This window comes from Telopea speciosissima, chromosome 6 (assembly GCF_018873765.1).
Source record: "Telopea speciosissima isolate NSW1024214 ecotype Mountain lineage chromosome 6, Tspe_v1, whole genome shotgun sequence".
NCBI lineage: Eukaryota > Viridiplantae > Streptophyta > Magnoliopsida > Proteales > Proteaceae > Telopea > Telopea speciosissima.
This window is the reverse complement of record NC_057921.1, coordinates 67,429,224-67,448,441: the sequence shown is the minus strand read 5'-3', so window position 1 is coordinate 67,448,441 and position 19,218 is coordinate 67,429,224. Positions and strand designations below refer to the sequence as shown.

At 40.2% G+C, this 19,218-nt stretch overlaps 1 protein-coding gene across 3 annotated transcripts in view; it reads left to right on the top strand.

Moving 5' to 3' along the window:
- The window catches only part of LOC122666133, a 107,033-nt gene that overhangs the window by 77,332 nt on the left and 10,483 nt on the right, over window positions 1–19,218 (top strand). For all 3 annotated transcript variants that reach the window (XM_043862259.1, XM_043862258.1, XM_043862256.1), the window contains 2 exons: window positions 4,256–4,384; window positions 4,527–4,571. In XM_043862259.1, coding sequence (XP_043718194.1) covers window positions 4,256–4,384; window positions 4,527–4,571 — 174 coding nt within the window. The remainder of the gene's footprint in view (window positions 1–4,255; window positions 4,385–4,526; window positions 4,572–19,218) is intronic.

Here is a 19,218-nt window from a genome sequence, read left to right as displayed (position 1 = left end):
AATAATAAGGATCCACGGGGGTGAGCTCTCAACTAAGCCCAATAAGGGAATGCATGCAAAACAAACACAATAAACATGATGCATGTTCTAGATTAGCATGCACCTATCATGGAAACTAAGTCTCATAAGGTTCAAGTACTACTGTGGTAGATGCTAACCTCGGTCCCGGAAACACATAACCAGACGTCGGTCACCCGGGCGAAACCATTCTACCACGGTGAGACCCCGCGAAGAAAGCATATCACCAGGCAGCTAACCCAACAGAACCCTAATGACCAACCCTATTGTTTGTTCCCACAGCAGAATACACACGCTAACATGGGACAGTAAATGGTACCCCGGCATACCCTTGGCTGTACCACGGGTTGTCCAACACCTCACCCCGTTGGTAAGGGGCGTAGTATCTTGGGTTATGATATAACACGACTAGTGGTCACATCTATGCATGAAGAAACATGTATGGATAGCTGAGTTGTAAGAATAAACGATGCTTCACTTTCATCAATTGAACAGTAGCAATAAATATCAATGCAAATGCAAATGCCAATGCAGCCTAGAATCACATGCAAACTAATGCAAAAGAAAAATAAGCTAAGAAACTACATGAACAGTGTATTGTTGATGAAACATGAAATGACACACAGAATAAACAAGAATTAAGTAAGAAACACACATAAAATAAGTCAAAATTCCCTTACCTTGACCTGTAGATCAGGTTTAAACAACTACCGTCCAAATATCCCAGCAACACAGACAAGATCAGCGAAGAACAAACTGAAACAGTCCCTAAACAGCAAAAAATCACCAAGCTTTGGGGATCAGAATACAACCAGGGGTCAATCCAAGGGGTCAGGGGTATTTTGGTCATATTTGGTTGAACTGGATTCACAGGGCACCTGAACCGGACAACCGGTTCAATCCTGGTTTTGCATCCGGTTCAAGGGGCAGAATTGGGGGTTTGGTCTGTACTTGATGGATCTTGACATGCAAGCTGTCAATTTCTGAAATTGTCCATTTTCTAAGGTGGGTCACCTCATTCAATGATTCAATTTCAAAAATTGAGCATCAATTTGGGGATTTTGGTTATTTAACCCAAATTGGAAAGCTAAGGTTCTATAATCTGGTTCATGGAACCAGATTTGGATGCAATTAGGTGGGCTCCCAAGGAATTCAGGTGAAATTTAGTAAGATGGACCCAATCGTTCTATTTGGTCATTAGGGAGGAATTAGAGAAGAAATGTAGAAGAGATGGGAGTTCAGGTTGGACTTACCTAGTGGAAGATAGGAGATTTTTTTAACACCAATAAAGATGGACTAGATAGAATGAAAATAGCTATATAGTGGTTTAATTACTTAAGGGCTGATTGGTCTTTTAGCAAAAGTTTTTGAAACTAATTCCTAAACAGTTTCAAACAGAATTTTGTTTTATTAGTCTATTCTAACCGAGAGACACCATGACATCGGAAATACGCGGTAATGTGAGGAACAATTCCACCGGACGTGGGTGGTATCGTCATACCCTTAGGTCGAGAAGAAGACTCTAGAATCCTCTATGGCTATACCACGGGTTGTCACACGAGTACACACATTAACAGGGACGGAATGGTATCCCGATACCCTTCACACGTCAACACCACTTCCCCTGTTGGTAAGGGACGTAGTACTGGGTAATGATATATATATCCTGACCCAGTGCAATCTAATTCATGATGGCATATGTAAGTTCAGACCAAATGTAAAGTGAACAGTGCTTCATCATCATCAATTGTACAGTAACAAATAAATGTCAATGCAATGCAGTATGCCGATGCAACCTAATTCACATGCTGTCTAATGCAAAGAATATAAAGCTAATAAACTGCATGATTTGTACAGTATTAATTATGCATGACATGACATACTTAACAAGTAACAATTAAAATAACAAACACACCGAAATTAAGTCAAATTCCCTTACCTGACGTATCTGACTAGCCTAGGTGAATAAACTCCAGTAAGCAGGCAAGAACAGATCAGTACGGTCCTAAATATGAGACAATAATAGGAATTAGGTCATGAATTTAGTCCTAGGTCTATTACCTACCAAAAATCCCAACAAAACCGGTAAGAAACAGTGGAAACAGCCCAAAACAACATACCAAACACCACACACTAGGTTCTGGGATGGTCCAAGGTCAAGTCCCAAGGGGTGCAGGTCACAAATGTACCAAAATAGGTAGCCGGATGCAGACTCTCAGTGAGCCGGACGACCGCCCCTAGGCCTGCAACAGCATCCAGCTGCCTGGCCAGAATTGGGGTTTTTGCTCCCTAAGCTTGGATCCTTACATGCATGGATCCAATTTCAAATTTGGCACAAAACAAAGGTGGGTCAATATGAAATTAGTGTTTAATTTTAAAAACCACATTCAATTTGGGGATTTTTAATCATTTAGTTTCAATTACCCACTTAGGGTTCAATAGGTTGTTTAGTTGAGCAGGGATTTAAAGGAATGCATACAATACTTAGGCTGCAGCAACATCTAAACCAGAAATCTAGCCTAACTTGGGGTTAGGGTGTGAAATTTTGTCTCTTTTTTTTCTTTCGTTTTTTGGATGAAAGAAAATTTAAATTACGAAGAAAGGAGAGGGGATGTACAAGCCCGAGGGCCAACAAAACTGAAGCTAGAGACTAGCTGGGACACAAAATGGAGGTAGGAAGACCCCAAGAGACAACAATCAGCCTGTTCCTTGGGGTATTTTTAATGGCAGATTTCCTTGGAATCTCAATCGGAGATGGGGAAAATAGGAAAAGAAGATGGGAAATATTGAATTGTGATAACCAACTTGAAAAATACCCCTATAATTCTAATCGGTCAGTACGATACACTATAAAATACAATTAAGTTACACTTACAATGGTTTAGTTAAGGGAGAGATTCTGCATGCTATCCAGGCAGCAGATTAGGCACAGGTAGCTTAGGTGCGGGGTTCCATCGGGGTCTTCTGACTCCAGAAGGGCAAGTTGGGAAGAATCCCTGGAATCCTCCATAGGTGTGTCGAGTGATTCATCTGTATCCTCGACCGATGCAGCCCATAGCATTGAAGCCACCATAGACTCAGAGCTGGAACCTGAAATCACACTAGTTCCTAAAAGTTTAAATTTGTTGCGGTTTTCACACAAGAGGTAGGGGCAACAATGTTCTCTGGCTCCCATCTTCCTTCTCCTCCTCAGCTTGGGATTTTGTTAGACTTTGAGGTCCGTTGCTGCCTTTGCATTAGCTTGTTTGGTTCAAAGGCCATATCCCCCACCACAGCTTCATTGTTTGATACACTCTCTCAAACTGCTTCCTGACGCAGTCCTTCCTCATCCACCGCCAGATTCAGGTCTCTCCCTCCTACTGTTTATGCTGGAATGGTACTGAAGAGGCTGATCATATATTCTTCTCATGCCCCTTCTCCTCAACTGTCTGGAAGAGAATCCTAAGTAATAAGTAATTGTTGGCCAAGCAATAGAAGAATCCTCCCCCTTGAGAGATAATGGATTTCAATGGACATGACTTCTGCAGCGAAGTCAATTTCTGATATCACCGGAAAACTTGCCTTTGGTGTGACCATTACCCACATTTGGATGGAACATAAGATGGACCACCAACTCCTAATCATTTGATGAGATTTGGAATTCCATCCACTTTGAAGTTAGTTCGAAGATCTCCCATCTTCCTCATCTTAATGTTAGAAATTCCCCAAGGAATAGACCCATTCATGTCTCCTGGGGTCTCCTCCTCTCTGTTTTTCAGCCTGATGTCCCTCCCCCTTGAAGGGTGGATGCATCCTTATCTGGTTTGTTTGCCTGAGTTCTTTCTCTTTCTTCTCCCCCCCCCCCCCTTGGGGGCCCCTTGTATATTCTCCCTTTTGGTAATGAGTTATTTATTCACCCAAAAAAGAAAAGACATTCAGAATACTTCGAGACAACCAAGTTAGATACTAACGAATGGAACAACAGAACAATCAAATCCTATATTCTATTGATTTAGAATCTTTTTTCAAATATGGAAATGTTTGATGCAATTGGAGTCTGTAAAAACTCCAACTAGATTTTTTTTTTTTTAAAGTTTAAATTCCGTTATCTTTCTTTAACTTTCTTTCATTGGTTCTCTTATAGCAGTTTCGTTAGAAGAATCAATTCATATTTCCTGTGCTAGAACTTTCTTATTATGAGACACCATCAATCAGTGTATTTTCTTATGTTCCTTAGTTTTTGTCTGTTCTGAATCAGGAGCCAGCTTTTCAAGAACTAATCTTGCTTTATAATGAGGAAATTGATCAAAGCAGAACCGAAGCTAAAGTTGAGTTTCCTTCCTTGCAGTTGAAGATCTATGAGAGAATCCCTATTCCAGATCTGCCAGTATATCCTTCTAACTCTGTGAATCACCATATATATATATATATATATAATTCTTAATGTTTTTCAGTACTTATTCGTCGTAGTTTCTGTTTCCAATTTTTTTTATGCTTGGATTGTTATATAGTGATTCGCTTTTTTGCAGGTTGTTTTTCCACACAAAAAGCTATCTTTTCGTATTCTGGACACGGTATGTTTCTGTATGTCCTGGAAATATTTCATCCGGAAATACCAAATACATGTACCTACACCCTTTAGGTTCTCAGTGTCAGAGAAAATACTGCAAAGCTGATGCCTCGAAAATATTAGACCATAGTTTTAAAACCCAGAGCATATCATGCAGTCAACCCAGGTTTAACATGAACAGACCACCTTTTGGTTTCCCAGATGCCTGATTTGGTTAAACGGGCAAAAACTGGAACTAGACCCCTTTCCAGTTTGATTTTTGGTTCAACAGGCACACAATACCCTTGCACAATAAAAATTATAGACCCTGTGTGCTAAATAAATTAATCCAAATAGAAATGTGGAAGGCCCTAGGAGTATGTAGGGTATATTGGTTAACCAAGTTATTTTACAAGATTACGATCACAAGGAAAATGCTAGATGATTGGAGGAGAAGCATTGTAGTTTTGGTCTACAAAATTAAGGGTGATGTCCAGAGCTGTAATAACTATAGAAGCATAAAACTGATAAGTCATACTATGAAACTTTAGGAGAAGGTTATTGAAACCTGCCTAAGAAGAGAGACTCATATCTCGAAGAATCAATTTGGTTTTATGCTAGGTAGATCCACGACAGAAGCAATCTACCTACTGAGGAGGCTCATGGAAAGATGTAGGGCTAGCAAAAAGGATCAATATGGTCTTTACTAACCTGGAGAAAGCCTACGACAGAGTCCCTAGAGATTTAATGTAGTATGTTCTTGCGAAGGGAGGGCTTTCGAGTAAGTTTATAAAGGTAATTAAAGATATGAATGAGGGTGTGGTGACTAGTGTGAGATCTGTGGGAGGCCAGGGCAAGGAATTCCCAATTACGGTTGGGTTACATCATGTATCAGTCCTAAGCCTTTATATTGTGCTTGATTTTTCAAACTCTGTGCATCATGACCGTCCCATTACAACAACAACTCAGCCTTATCCCAACTAAATGGGGTCGGCTACATGGATCCTTTCAATACAACGTAGGAAAAAAATGAAAAATTGAAGAAATGAGATAGAAAACGTGAGAAATGGAAAATGAAAATAAGAGGAGAGATGATAGCCCATAAACTCAGGAAAAATCTCTACTACATGGTGTCGACCACGTGGATCCTTGCCCTCTAATAGGCTCTATCTGAGGTCATACTTGGCACAAGATCCAAACTATGCATGTCATTCTTCACAGCCTCACTTATTATCATTTTAGCCTGCCCCTAGCTCTTTTAGCTCCTTAAATCGGCATCAGATCATTCCTCCTTACTAGGGCGTCCCAAGGCCGCACATGGCCAAACCACCTCCAACGTAATGTAGTCCTAGATAGGTAGGAGACCTACTAGGAGCCAGGTAAATCAGAGTTTTTAACTATGCTGGCCGAATGGGACAAAATAAATAAACTAGGGCAGAATTAGGGTTAGGGTTACGTTTTGAGCTAGGGTTTTATTTCGTAATGATGTGCAGATTTTTAGGAGTCTATTAATGTAAGTTTGGTTTGATTTGGATGAAGTTGGAAATCTAGGATTTCGGGTTAGAGGCCTTGTAAAAATGGAGTGTTTTCAGGATCTAGGGTTTAGGGGTGGATTTTGGGAAAGGGGTTTATAGGGTATTAATGGGTAGGTCTAGGGGGTTATATTGGTATAAAGAAGTTAGGGTTTGGATGAGTTACGAAATTCCACAATTTAGGGCAGAATTGGATTTAGGGTTTTGATGGACAGATTGGGCTACAACTGAGATCGAGTAGAGGGATAAGGCTGGACAGATTTTAGAGTGAGGCTGGGATGATGGGAATCGATTAAGGTTAATGGAAGAATGGGGCTTTGAGTGATTCAGGGTTAACGAACTCAAATAGAATAAAAAGGGGGTGTTAAGGTTGGCTGTAGAAGGTTAGGGGAAAAAAGGTATAACTAAATTAACAAACAACTCACCGGATCTGCAAATCTGCAGTAGCAGCAAGTTGAGGAAGCTTGATTGAAGAAGAAGAAGGACCTCCCGATCTACAAGATGCAAGGAGTCGCGGGAATCCAACAGCCCTCACCCTTGATATGACTCACAAGGGGTCTTGATATGACTCACAAGACAATTCTTAGAAGAGAGAAGCAGCAGCAACAAAACAATATTTTTTATTAATCAAATTCGTATTCAATGCTGGCCTCCCTTACAAACTTATATAGAAGACTCAAAAATAGACTTAGACACTAAAAAGGAATGGCCTAACCCTATCCCTAACCTATTAGGTAACTTAAACTGACTAGGAAACTAGAATACTAAAGGAAATAGACTCAAAACATGGCTGGACTTATAGAGTCCTAATCCAACCCAATTTACATCACATGACCACTTAAGTTGTCACATGACTACTTAACCAAGTCACATGATCACTTAAATTGAACCAATTGGATGCAACCAATTTGAACTGGTTCAATTAAAAAACTTAAAAATAAACCAAGTATTGGGCTAATCCCGTATGCAACCTATATACCCCTAGTTTAGGCTCATTAAAGTCACCTAATACATAGAAAACCCTTGGGAACAAATGCCCAACATGTATATAACCCAACCCTAGGCCTATTTCTAAAGAAATAAGCCAATTTCTATGATGAACCTGCATCAACTCTCCCCAACTTGAAAAAATTCGTCCTCGAATTTTGCAGTAATGGGGGGAATCAACATGTGATCAACAGCTTTGACCATTCCCAAACAAAATTCTGATGAGGCAGAAACATTGGGGATAAAGTCTTCAATGCGTAGAGCTTGCTCTTCGAAGAACCATGGTGGCATAACAAACTCTATGTGTTCTTTCTTTGAATCAGTAACAATTGTTAATGTCTCATCCATAGAGCCTTTAGTGTTAGCAACCTTCTCATCTAATGCATGAGACACAAGCTCCACCTCTTCAAGAACAGTATCTTGAAGGTCATTGTTTTCCTTTGGAATGCTCTCAATCAATTTTTCATCTTCTACTATTTCAGCTTTGTCTACTTTGTTCTCTTCAATGTATACCTCTTCAGTAGAATCTTCTACAATTGTGTTTTGGACCTCCACATCAATTTGATGGCCGAACTTCTCAATTATGATCTCAACTACTGATGCAGCTTGGTCTACTTGAATTTCTTTAGCTATCGGTTCTTGAATCTCTTCAACACAAACTACCTTAGTAGAATCTTCTGTTGGTACATCCGCCATTTGTGAAACTTCAAACACAGTCGATGCTACTTGCGTTTTAGTTGACATGTTCGGCAGTCCCTGTGGCTGTACAGTCGATGTGGTCACCTTTGGTTGTAACCCTTTTAGAGTAAACAAATGGTATAGACAGTGTCGATCTGGTAGGACACACGAGTTGTTTTCAGGTTCAATCCAACCTTGTCGCTCGTCCAACCAATTACAACCTACTGCATTAACGCTCCTTGGAGATGGTACTGGCTTACACCAAGCATCATCAAAGTATGAGGAACACTCAAATTCAACAAAGACTTGACCTGTAGGCATGATGCAAATCTCTCCTGACTGGGACAACATATCCACCACGGATTGTGAAATAATGTTGTTACGTCGCCTCTCATCAACAATTAATATGGTTGTGCTCCCATTGGGTAGACGAACTCGGGTCTTAAAAATGAATGGAGGTGGGTCTTTCAAGGCTTGGTTGGAGCTTCCCTCCGCCATAGCTCTGATACCAATTTAATGTAGTCCTAGATAGGTAGGAGTCCTAGGAGCCAGGTAAATCAGAGTTTTTAACTATGCTGGCCGAATGGGACAAAATAGATAAACTAGGGCAGAATTAGGGTTAGGGTTAGGGTTTTGAGCTAGGGTTTTATTTGGTAATGATGTGCAGATTTTTAGGAGTCTATTAATGTAAGTTTGGTTTGATTTGGATGAAGTTGGAAATCTAGGGTTTCGGGTTAGAGGTCTTGTAAAAATGGAGTGTTTTCAGAATCTAGGGTTTAGGGGTGGATTTTGGGAAAGGGGTTTATAGGGTAGGGCAGGTTTAGGGGGGTATATTGGTATAAAGAAGTTAGGGTTTGGGTGAGTTACGAAATTCTGCAATTTAGGGCAGAATTGGATTTAGGGTTTTGATGGACAGATTGGGCTACAACTGAGATCGAGTGGAGGGATAAGGCTGGACAGATTTTAGAGTAAGGCTAGGATGATGGGAATTGATTAGGGTTAATGGAGGAATGGGGCTGTGAGTGATTCAGGGTTAAGGAACTCAAATAGAATAAAAAAGGGGGTGTTAGGGTTGGCTACAGAAGGTTAGGGGAAAAAGGGAATAACTAAATTAACAAATAACTCACCGGATCTGCAAATCTGCAGTAGCAGCAAGTTGAGGAAGCTTGATTGAAGAAGAAGAAGGACCTCTCGATCTACAAGATGCAAGGAGTCGCCGGAATCCACCAGCCCTCACTTTTGATATGACTCACAAAGGGTCTTGATATGACTCACAAGACAATTCTCAGAAGAGAGAAGCAGCAGCAGCAAAACAATATTTTTTATTAATCAAATTCGTATTCAATGCTGGCCTCCCTTACAAACTTATATAGAAGACTCAAAAATAGACTTAGACACTAAAAAGGAATGGCCTAACCCTATCCCTAACCTATTAGGTAATTTAAACTGACTAGGAAACTAGAATACTAAAGGAAATAGACTCAAAACATGGCTGGACTTATAGAGTCCTAATCCAGCCTAACTTACATCACATGACCACTTAACCAAGTCACATGATCACTTAAATTGAACCTATTGGATGCAACCAATTTGAACCGGTTCAATTAAAAAACATAAAAATAAACTAAGTATTGGGCTTATCCCGTATGCAACCTATATACCCCTAGTTTAGGCTCATTAAAGTGGCCTAATACATAGAAAACCCTTGGGAACAAAGGCCCAACATGTATATAACCCAACCCTAGGCATATTTTTAAAGAAATAAGCCAATTTCTATTATGAATCTGCATCAAGATGACATTCTCGAAGCTTGTCGCTAATCAGGGTAACTCCCACATCAGCTCTAATATGTTCGTTCTTCACTTTATCCTTCCTAGTTTTGCCACACATCCATATTAACATCCTCATCTCTGCAACACATAGCTTCGCTATATGACACTTCTTAACTGTCAACATTCCGCCCCATACATCATAGGAGGTCGGACAACAGTCCTATAGAACTTTCCTTTAAGCTTTAAAGGAATGTGTCAATCACACAGTACACCGGTCGCACTTCATCCATCCCACTTTAATTCTTTGTGAAATATCATCATCTATGCCACCTTCTTTGTGTATGATAGACGCCAAATATCTGAAATAGTCACTTGGCGGTATCTCTCTCTCCTCAAATTCCGCCATGCCATCATCCATTATAGTGTGACTGAAGTTCCACATCATATACTCTGTCTATGATCTACTAATCTTAACGCCTCTTGTTTCCAAGGTCGATCTCCACACCTCTAAGTTAGCCTTGATCCTTGCTTTTGTCTCATCCACCAAAACGATATCATCGCCTCATCGGTGAAGAGTATACACCATTGTACCTTGTCTTTGATGTTCTTGGTTAAATCATCCATGATAAGCCTAAACAAATAAGGGCGTAGGGCTGATCCCTGATGTAATCCTACCGTAATTGGGAATTCCTTGCCCTGGCCTCCCACAAATCTTACACTAGTCACCACACCCTCGTGCATATCTTTAATTACATCTATATATTTACTCGACACCCCTCTCTTTGCAAGAACATACCAGATTATATCTTTAGGGACTCTATCATAGGCTTTCTCCAAGTCAATAAAGACCATATTGAGATCCTTTTTGCTAGTTCTACATCTTTCCATGAGCCTCCTCAGTAGCTAGATAGCTTCAGTCGTGGATTTACCTGGCATAAAACCAAATTGATTCTTCGAGATATGAGTCTCTCTTCTCAGGCGGGCTTCAATAACCTTCTCCCAAAGTTTCATAATATGACTAGTTTTATGCTTCTATAGTTATGGCAACTTTGGACATCACCTTTATTTTTGTAGACTAAAACTACAATGCTTCTCCTCCAATCATCTGGCATTTTCCTTGTGATCATAATCATGTTAAATAACTTGGTTAACAATATACCCCACATACTCCTACGGCCTTCCACACTTCTATTGGGATAGTATTTGATCTGGGCTAGATAAGAAAGTGTCAGGCAGGGGTGGTGATTGATCATCAAAAAGGGACGAAAGAGATGGGGGGGAGGTATCATCCAGAAAAGAAGCAAAACGTAGGTGGTCCAGCCCATCCATGTGGCAATCAGGCTGTGTCCAGCAAGGCAGGGAGGTTCCAGATGGCAAGGATGACGTGGCAAGCTGAGATAACGGGCAGGAAAGGGGAGGGAGGTCAAGGAAAACATCTCCAACCTCAGTCTTCAGTTGGGGGAGGCAGACTGAGGTGGTCTCAAGCAGGGTCTGAGCCTCCGGTTTCGGAGAAGATTAAACCCCCATCCGATGTCCAAGCATCTCATTCGTCCCCTGAGCCATCTTCAAGACATTCATCAAAGCCCAAGTCGACTCCGTCGGAGAAGATTAAACCCCCATCCGATTTATCTGCCCCTATTTTCGGAGCTGTTCTGGGGAATTTCTTCCCATCTGAAGACTTTTTGGGAAATTTTCTGGTTTCCAAGTGGGGCAAATGTGGAGCTAAAGCTGTCTGGACTGAGGAGTAAGGGCATTTCACGGTGGAATTCTCTTCACTTTCTGCCAGAGATCAGGTCTTTGCAGCGTCCCCATGGTGGTTTGAACACCATCTCCTCCACCTTACAATTGTGAAACCTTCTTCTCCTCTATTCCACACACAATTTGAGCACCTTCCTATTTGGGTTCAACTTATTCAGATTCCACCTGATTATTTCACTCTAAGAACTGATATTTGGTGCCATTAAAGTGTTGGGCGCACCTTTGGATATTGATCTGGACTGGCTTGCAAATCATTTACCACCATTCTCTGCTAGGGTTAAAATTTCATTCCCTAAACGGCAGGCTGTGCAATCGGAGCTAAATCTCTATGATGCTTCTGGGCATGCTGCTTTGGTTTCCCTGAAATTTGAAGTTTTTTTTCGTCTGTTCTTGGTGTAGCCGTATTACCCATCGGCTTAAAGACTGCTATGGCTGGAAAGCTTCACAACAGAAAGTTCAATCTAAGGAAGATCTTAGGATTCTTGACCTGTTCCCTAAAAACACTGCTGCCCAGGTTAGTTCCACCATTACTAAACCCCTCAAGCTTAATCATTCCTTTTCTGTTTCCCCCACTAATGTTTCATCTGAACCTGGTGTCTTGCCTACTGTCATCTTTCGTAATGTTTCTTTAACTTCCGCCACATCAACCTTTTCGTAAATATCTATGATGTGTGGTGTCTTGATGACTAATTCAGCTAACCGGTTCAGTTATATTTGAACTATCTCCATTCAGAAGTTCACAGTATACTCATCCCATCTCCTCACTATTAGATAACCTAGAGGGGGGTGAATAGGTTATCACTAGGGAATTATAGGTCTTTTTAAAATTTTTTGATTTATCTTAAAATTAAAAGCAAAGTAATAAAGTAAAGTGCTCAAAGTAGAAAGACACAAGATTTATAGTGGTTCGGCTAACCTAGCCTACATCCTCTCCTCTCAACCTTGAGAGAATTCACTAGTCTCTTCCTTTCAATACAATAGGTGGGAAGAACACATTTACAATCTTTTTACCAGAATAAGAGGATCATAATCTTGTAAGGATAAAAGAATCCCTTGCACTCCTAAGTACAGTTTAGGCTAATGCAAGAATACCTTGCCCATCTAGAGTCACCTGACTCAAGAGTAAGAAATAAAAACAATTACAAGATTAAGTGTAAGAGTTACCTAGGCAAGGAGTGTGTCTTGTACTCCTTGCAAGTGTCAAATGATATGAAATGAATGCATGCGACTTTTGACCTTCTTTAGAGTTTCTCTTTAGAATGAAAGCTTGTGAAGATCTTGAATGTTGAAGTCAACCTTGAATGATATTGATGGAGACTAGTAGACTTTAATCAATAGAACTTTAGAAGACTTTTTGACCTCACAATAATGATCTTTTTGACAGTGTTGGATCGGTGAAAAGGTCTAGCATGTTCTCTATTTATGAGCTCATTTAAGGCTCTAAAAACATGTGCAAAATGTGCTTTAACGGATCTATTTTTAGTCCATCCGGTCGATTGGATAATATAGCCGTTGGAGAAATATAGCCGTCAAAGAGCCGTTGGAGAGCAACATTCCCATCCGGTCAATATCCGGTTAACCGGATGATCGTCCAGTTTGATCCGATCGACCGGATCAACCAACTGGTACGTACCAGTGGTGCTTCTGCCATCTTCCGGACGAAATGGTCAAATGATCCGGTTGACCGGATGATGGTCCAGTTCGACTGTCTTGTTTGTTTTCGATAGTATTAACTGTGGGGTTTCGTTCCAACCTTTTACAAACCTATTCTAAGGTCAAGGGATGATCTATTAGAGTGTCCTAAGGTCTCTACATGATGCATATGATCTTTTCATTATAAATATGCAATTTACAAGTATGCAAATGTGTATTTATGTATGTGCAGACGAACATCTTCTTGAAGGTCTTCAATCAATCTTTTCTTTAAGAGCTTTGCTTGAGTATTTTGGTATGTCTTCAAAAGTCTTGTCCTTTTGAGTTTTGTCTTGAACTTCTATGATCTTTGCTTTGTGCTATATGTCCTTCAATTCTTTTGGCTTGTTCTACTTTGTTCTATCATCAATCCTGTTGACATAATATTTTCTAATACACAATGGCTTTTATCAAATGTGTTTGTTATCATCAAAACAACCATGGAGAGAGGGAAGTGTTTTCCCAACACTCACAATGTCCTCATCCCTTACTCTTCCATCCTCCCCTTTGATACATCTAACCTGGTTGAAATATATACTCTTCCTTTCTCTCATTTTAGCTATTTCATAAATAGCTTTTCCCCCTTCCTTTGTGTTTAGATTAATATAGTGTTCCTTATATTTCCTCGCTCTAGCCATTCTATTAGAAAAGGAGTCTGCTCCTGTACACAACATCCCATTTCCCATTTTGTCTCTTATGAATCTTTACCACCCTCCTATTGGGCCTGTGTTTCCTCGTCTGTGTCTATTCCATAAGATTGGAAAGAAGCCATCAAAGAGTGGAAAGCCGCCATGCTAGAAGAAATGTAAGCCTTTGACAAAAATGGCACTTCGGAAGTTGTCCCTTACCCTAAAGGGAAGAAGTTAGTTGGATGCAAATGGGCGTTTACAGTCAAGCAAAGGGCAGATGGAACTATTGAGAGATATAAGGCTCGTTTGGTTGCCAAAGGCTTCACTCAAACCTATGGGATCGATATCAAGAGACCTTTGCACCTGTAGCAAAGATGAACTCTGTTAGGGCATTCCTGTCATGTGTTGCCAATCTTGGGTGGAACCTTCAACAATTGGATGTCAAGAACGCATTTTTAAATGGAGATCTTGAAGAAGAAGTCTACATGGACATACCTCTAGGATTTGCATCCCCATCTACTGCTGGCCATGTTTGAAGCTACTAAAGTCTTTGTACGATTTCAAACAATCACCTAGGGCATGGTTTGGTCACTTCCTAAAAGCTATGCTGAAGTTTGTGTGAGATAACCTAGAAGGGGGGTGAATAGGTTATCATTAGTGGTCTCCCTCTTTTTAGATTTATTTCGATTATGCGTGAATTGAACAATATAAAGTATAAACAATTCACAAGATAATTAACAAATAAATGCACATAGAGAGAGAGAGACACGATATTTTATAGTGTTTCAACTCCAAGAGTCTACATCTACTCCTCTCAACCTTGAGAGCATTCCACTAGTTTTCCCTTTTAGTATAATAGATGGGGAAAAACACCTTTACAAATCTTTTTAACAAGATAAGAGGATCCTATCTCTTTTTAGGATAAGAGAATCCTTTGTACTGTGAATAAGATGAATGCACAATGAGAAGACTTCTTTTAAAACTCCTTATTGTAGACTTGAAGGAGAAAGAAGACTTGAATGCTTGAGTCAATCTTAAAAGAAAATTGACAAATCCTCCTTGACTCAAAAGTAATGAATGCCCTTGAATTTGATTTTTTCACTCTTTAATAAAGTGCTCTTTTGGACTGTAGTGGATGGTGAAAAAGTCTGACAAGGACTGTATTATTAGGCATCATTAAATGCACAATTGAGCATGTGACATGATCCTCTAACGGCTATATTTTTACACTTGTCGACCACCAAAATATGACCGTTTAAAAACTAGCCGTTGGGTCTGACGGAGGATGACTAATCATCCGTATCCGTCAGGAAACTATAAGATCCCGGTCGACCGTCAAATTTTCTGTTATGGCCGGCCGATATGTTATGAAAAATTCCTGTTATCGATCGACCGTCAGATTCTCTGTCTTGATTTTTGACAAACTGACTTTGGGATCTTTTCTGTAACATGTCCAATCTTAATTTAGGGTCTCTAAGATGTTCATATGCTCATGGTGTATGAATGCAAGTTACATTATGCAATTGTGTTCTATTCTATCCTATGTGCACTCGATCATCTCCTAGACTTCATTCCTTGAATCTTGAGCTTGAGCATTTTGTGAATTCTTGAACTTGAGCATGACTGGCCTTGATTCTCCAACTAATAATTTTCTTTATGACTTCTTTGTAGCTTCTTGTACTTGGGCATGATTGGCCTTGATTCTTCAACTGATCAGCTTCTTTCAAGCTGCACACAAGCTATCTTAAGATAAGGAATTAGATTCACTCAATTGTTTGTTATCATCAAAACATATTTGAATGTAGGTTCGGAGAGTGAGGTTCCGTTCTCTCAACAATCTCCCCCTTTTTGATGATGACAAACAAATATTCTTATAAAAACAATTGATAATGTAAATCGCAAAATAATGATATGAATAAGGTAATGACGATGCAATTAATCAATTTAAGTGGGAATCAAGAATCAAGAATTCAATAATTTTTCACCCCTTTGTCATCACCAAAATGCGGAAATAAAAAGGCTCCTCCTAAAATTATGCTTTCCATGTGATCAAGAAATAATTATTATATTATTTCTTTTTTTTTTTTAATTTCTTATTCACCCAAATAATAATATAATAATATTTGGCTTCTATTAAATTCAAAAAGAGAGTACACAGGTAAGAATTTAAGCAAAGTACTCAAAATGAAAGAATAATGTTCAAAGCAAATAAGACGTAAGAACATATTGTTCAAAATACTCGAACTGTTATAACAAAGTAGCAACATCTATGGATCAGCAGGTGGTGGCGGTGGAGCGCGGCTAGAAGATGGAGCACCCATGAACTGAGAGAGAGAGAGAGGTCAGCTGGGTCATAAAAGCATATATGTTCCACTCCATGCTGTCAAGACGACCATCAGTTCTGCGAAGATAATCCATTATCTGTCGATGGTCGGCACAAGTCACATAATCTCCAGTAGAAGGATCAAAAGTCTCATCGTCGTCGTCTTCTTCTGAGCTGCTGTCAAATATGTTATCCCTGGGTAGAGGAGGATCAACCTGCTGCTGCTGCTGCTGCTGTACTGGAGATGGAGGAGATAGGTCTCTAATCTCCATGCCCATCCGTCAAAGAGTGGACTCGTCAATGTCTAAGGTGAGAGGACCTGGTTCTTCACCGCGGATGTCTACTCCAAAGTGTAGAAGAATGGTAGTGATCATCTTACCATAGGGGAGATTGCTTCTATATTGCTGGCCAGCACAGAATTCCATAGTTCTCATGATAATGAAGGGAAGATTGACTTGGTTAGCAGTTACCAAGCACCATATCAGATAGGCTTGGAAAGGATGAACTGCATCTCGGTGGCCTTGCGGGGCAGAATGTTATACTGGATAATGAGCTCTAAGATGTGGAATCTCATGGAGCTGCTTCATGCGAACACTATTAGTATCACCAATAAAATTTGGCACGATGTGGTTGTAGATAGTGTCTTCATTCATGAAGTTACGGTGAGTGGCTTTGAGAGCTAGGTATTTTAGCTCACCAAGAGGAGAGATGTTAAGAATTTCTCCCAAATTTTTTATGTTGAAGGAGATATCAACACCTTTAACCCTAGAGGTGATGATTAGGGTTTCACACTTTCACCCATACCCTCAGTACGAAGGTTGCAGTAGAAATACTGGGCTAGCTTGGGATAGCAGTGATGGGGATAGGCGGTAATGCCACGCCACACAAGATTTTCAAAATAATCTCCCAAATTTTAAGCATCTAGGGAAGAGAAGCTTACTGAGCATTCTTGTTCGACCTTTTTCATGCGATATGCATCCCAAAGGATTGAAGCATGACGAGAGACGAATAGGTCAGCATCAAAAGGTCCTGATTTACTAGCACAAACATATATTGGGAAGTGCACCTCTCCACTAATTGTTTCCATATTTCATATATTTTATGAATTTATGAAATTATTTATCTATGAAATGGATATGTTTGTAGGCTTATGGTACACTCTAGGAGGGGTACAATTTGCACAATTCTTTCAGCTCAAATGCCTCAAGTAACACATGCAGCAGTTGAGAACACCACTTATTATATTTGTTGCAATATGTACACCAGAATACCGTGGGGGTATTCTGGTCCTTTTGGGGTAGTTTAATTATTATTTCATTAGGTATAGCCTTGTCTCTTATAGAGTCGGCTTGTGTAGGGGTAATTTAGTCCCCTTTGTATTTTTCCCTTTATTATAAATAGAGGGCTTGTCTGGTCAATAAAATCACTCAAGCATTCAAGCATTACAACTTCCATCTTCTGTTCTCTCTTTTCTCCTCTCTAAAGTTACTAGTTACAGGTCCTAGGTTTTCTACATGGTATCAAAGCTAGGCAACCAGTGACTGATTCTCTTCCTGATTTGCAGTTTTTGAGAGTCATTTAAGGTTCTGGTTTGAAGAAGGAAACCTTAGTTCATAGAAGAAGAGGAACTAGGGTTTCGTATGGTTTCGATGAAGGTTTAAGTATTTCTATCTACCAATGAAGATTAATGAATCATAACTGAATCGATTCATCTTTTTCGTGTCTTGACTGTGGTTTGAATCGAAATTTATTTCTGGTTTGGTGGTCTATTTTCTGCAAGTCTGGGTTTCTACTGTCTTTGGCCGTACCTATTGTTTTCCTTTCTTTTAATGTCATCGCTACTTCCATCTACCAAGAGTTTCTGATCGACATAGAAGCAGGTTTCCGCTGGTTTGGGGTGTTGAAAGATTTCTGTTGTATGGTTCGATTGCCTCGATTGATGGAGTTAATGGTGAATGGTGTCTTCTTGGTATCAATCTGTTCCGCCTACGGTAACTTATGGTCGATCTATTTCTGGGTTAGAAAACCCTAGCGGCTTGTTCTTAGTTTCTTCGACTGCTATTGGGTTGGTCCTCTGTTAATGCAGTAATCAAAGGAGACTGGATGCCCATCTTTGCTATCGATTATTGCTGCTGAAATTCCAGATTACTGACTGCAATCAAATCTGACCTTGCTTCTAGTTGGTGTGGGTATAAGGGTCCATCCTGAGTTACGAACTCATCCCTGAAATTTCAGTCCAAATAAGATTTGTTTTGAAGGAGTTCTTTCAATTGGGGTGACATGGGTTACCGCTGGACTGAGTTCTTCTCCCATTGTGAGGTTGAAGAAGATCTTCCCACGATTTCTCTTTATCATTATTTGCTTTATTATGAGTTTCCATTAGTACCCCTCCCTAGTCTAATCCATCCCATGTCCAAATTTTATCATACCTTCCCAGTTTACCCTTTTGCCTAGTTGGGTTTATAATTGGGGTTCAATTTAATTTACAATTTTGCCATTCCCTTTGTGTTTTTGAAATATTTACAATTCTTCCATTAACTCCTTGTTAGTGCCTATTTGGGTGGATCCATGTCAAACCCTTTTCAGTACTTTAAATTCCCATTATGTCCCATTGCTTTTTCAATTACCCATATCCCTCTTAAAAATTCTGGGTATTTACCATATTGCCATTGCTACTTTTTTTTTTGGATGAATAAAAATTTAATTACGAAGAAAAAAGAGGGAATATACAAGCCCAAGGGCAACAAAGCCTAACTAGGGACTAGTTAGGGCGCAAAATAGATGTAGGGAGGCCCCAGGAGACAACAATGAGCCTGTTCCTTGGGGAATCCTTCACATCACAAAGGGGGAGGGAGCTAACTTTAGATGAAACATCAAAAAAGATGGCCTTCCAAATCGTGTCGAAGGAGCGGGAGTTGGATGTCCATCTTCTAAGGTTGCGTTCCATCCAAATGTGGGAGATGGTGGCACAAAAGGTAATCTTGCCAACCGAGTCGCAAATCGATTTCCCTCCGAAAGTCATGTCAATCCAAATCCATTCCCGGTTGAGGGGAAGAGGAGTGCGCCGACCAGGCCAACAATGGCGAAGGACACGGGACCAGATGGAGGAGGCAAAGGGGCAAGTGAAGAATAGGTGATCGACATCTTCAGTCCCATTCCAACAGAGACAGCAGTTGGGATGGACCTGAATATGCCGATAAATAAGGAAGGCTTGGGTAGGAAGGCAGCTAGCAAGGGCACGCCAGGCGGTGAGGCTATGGCGAGGTATGTGACCACGAAACCAAACAACTCTATGCCGAGG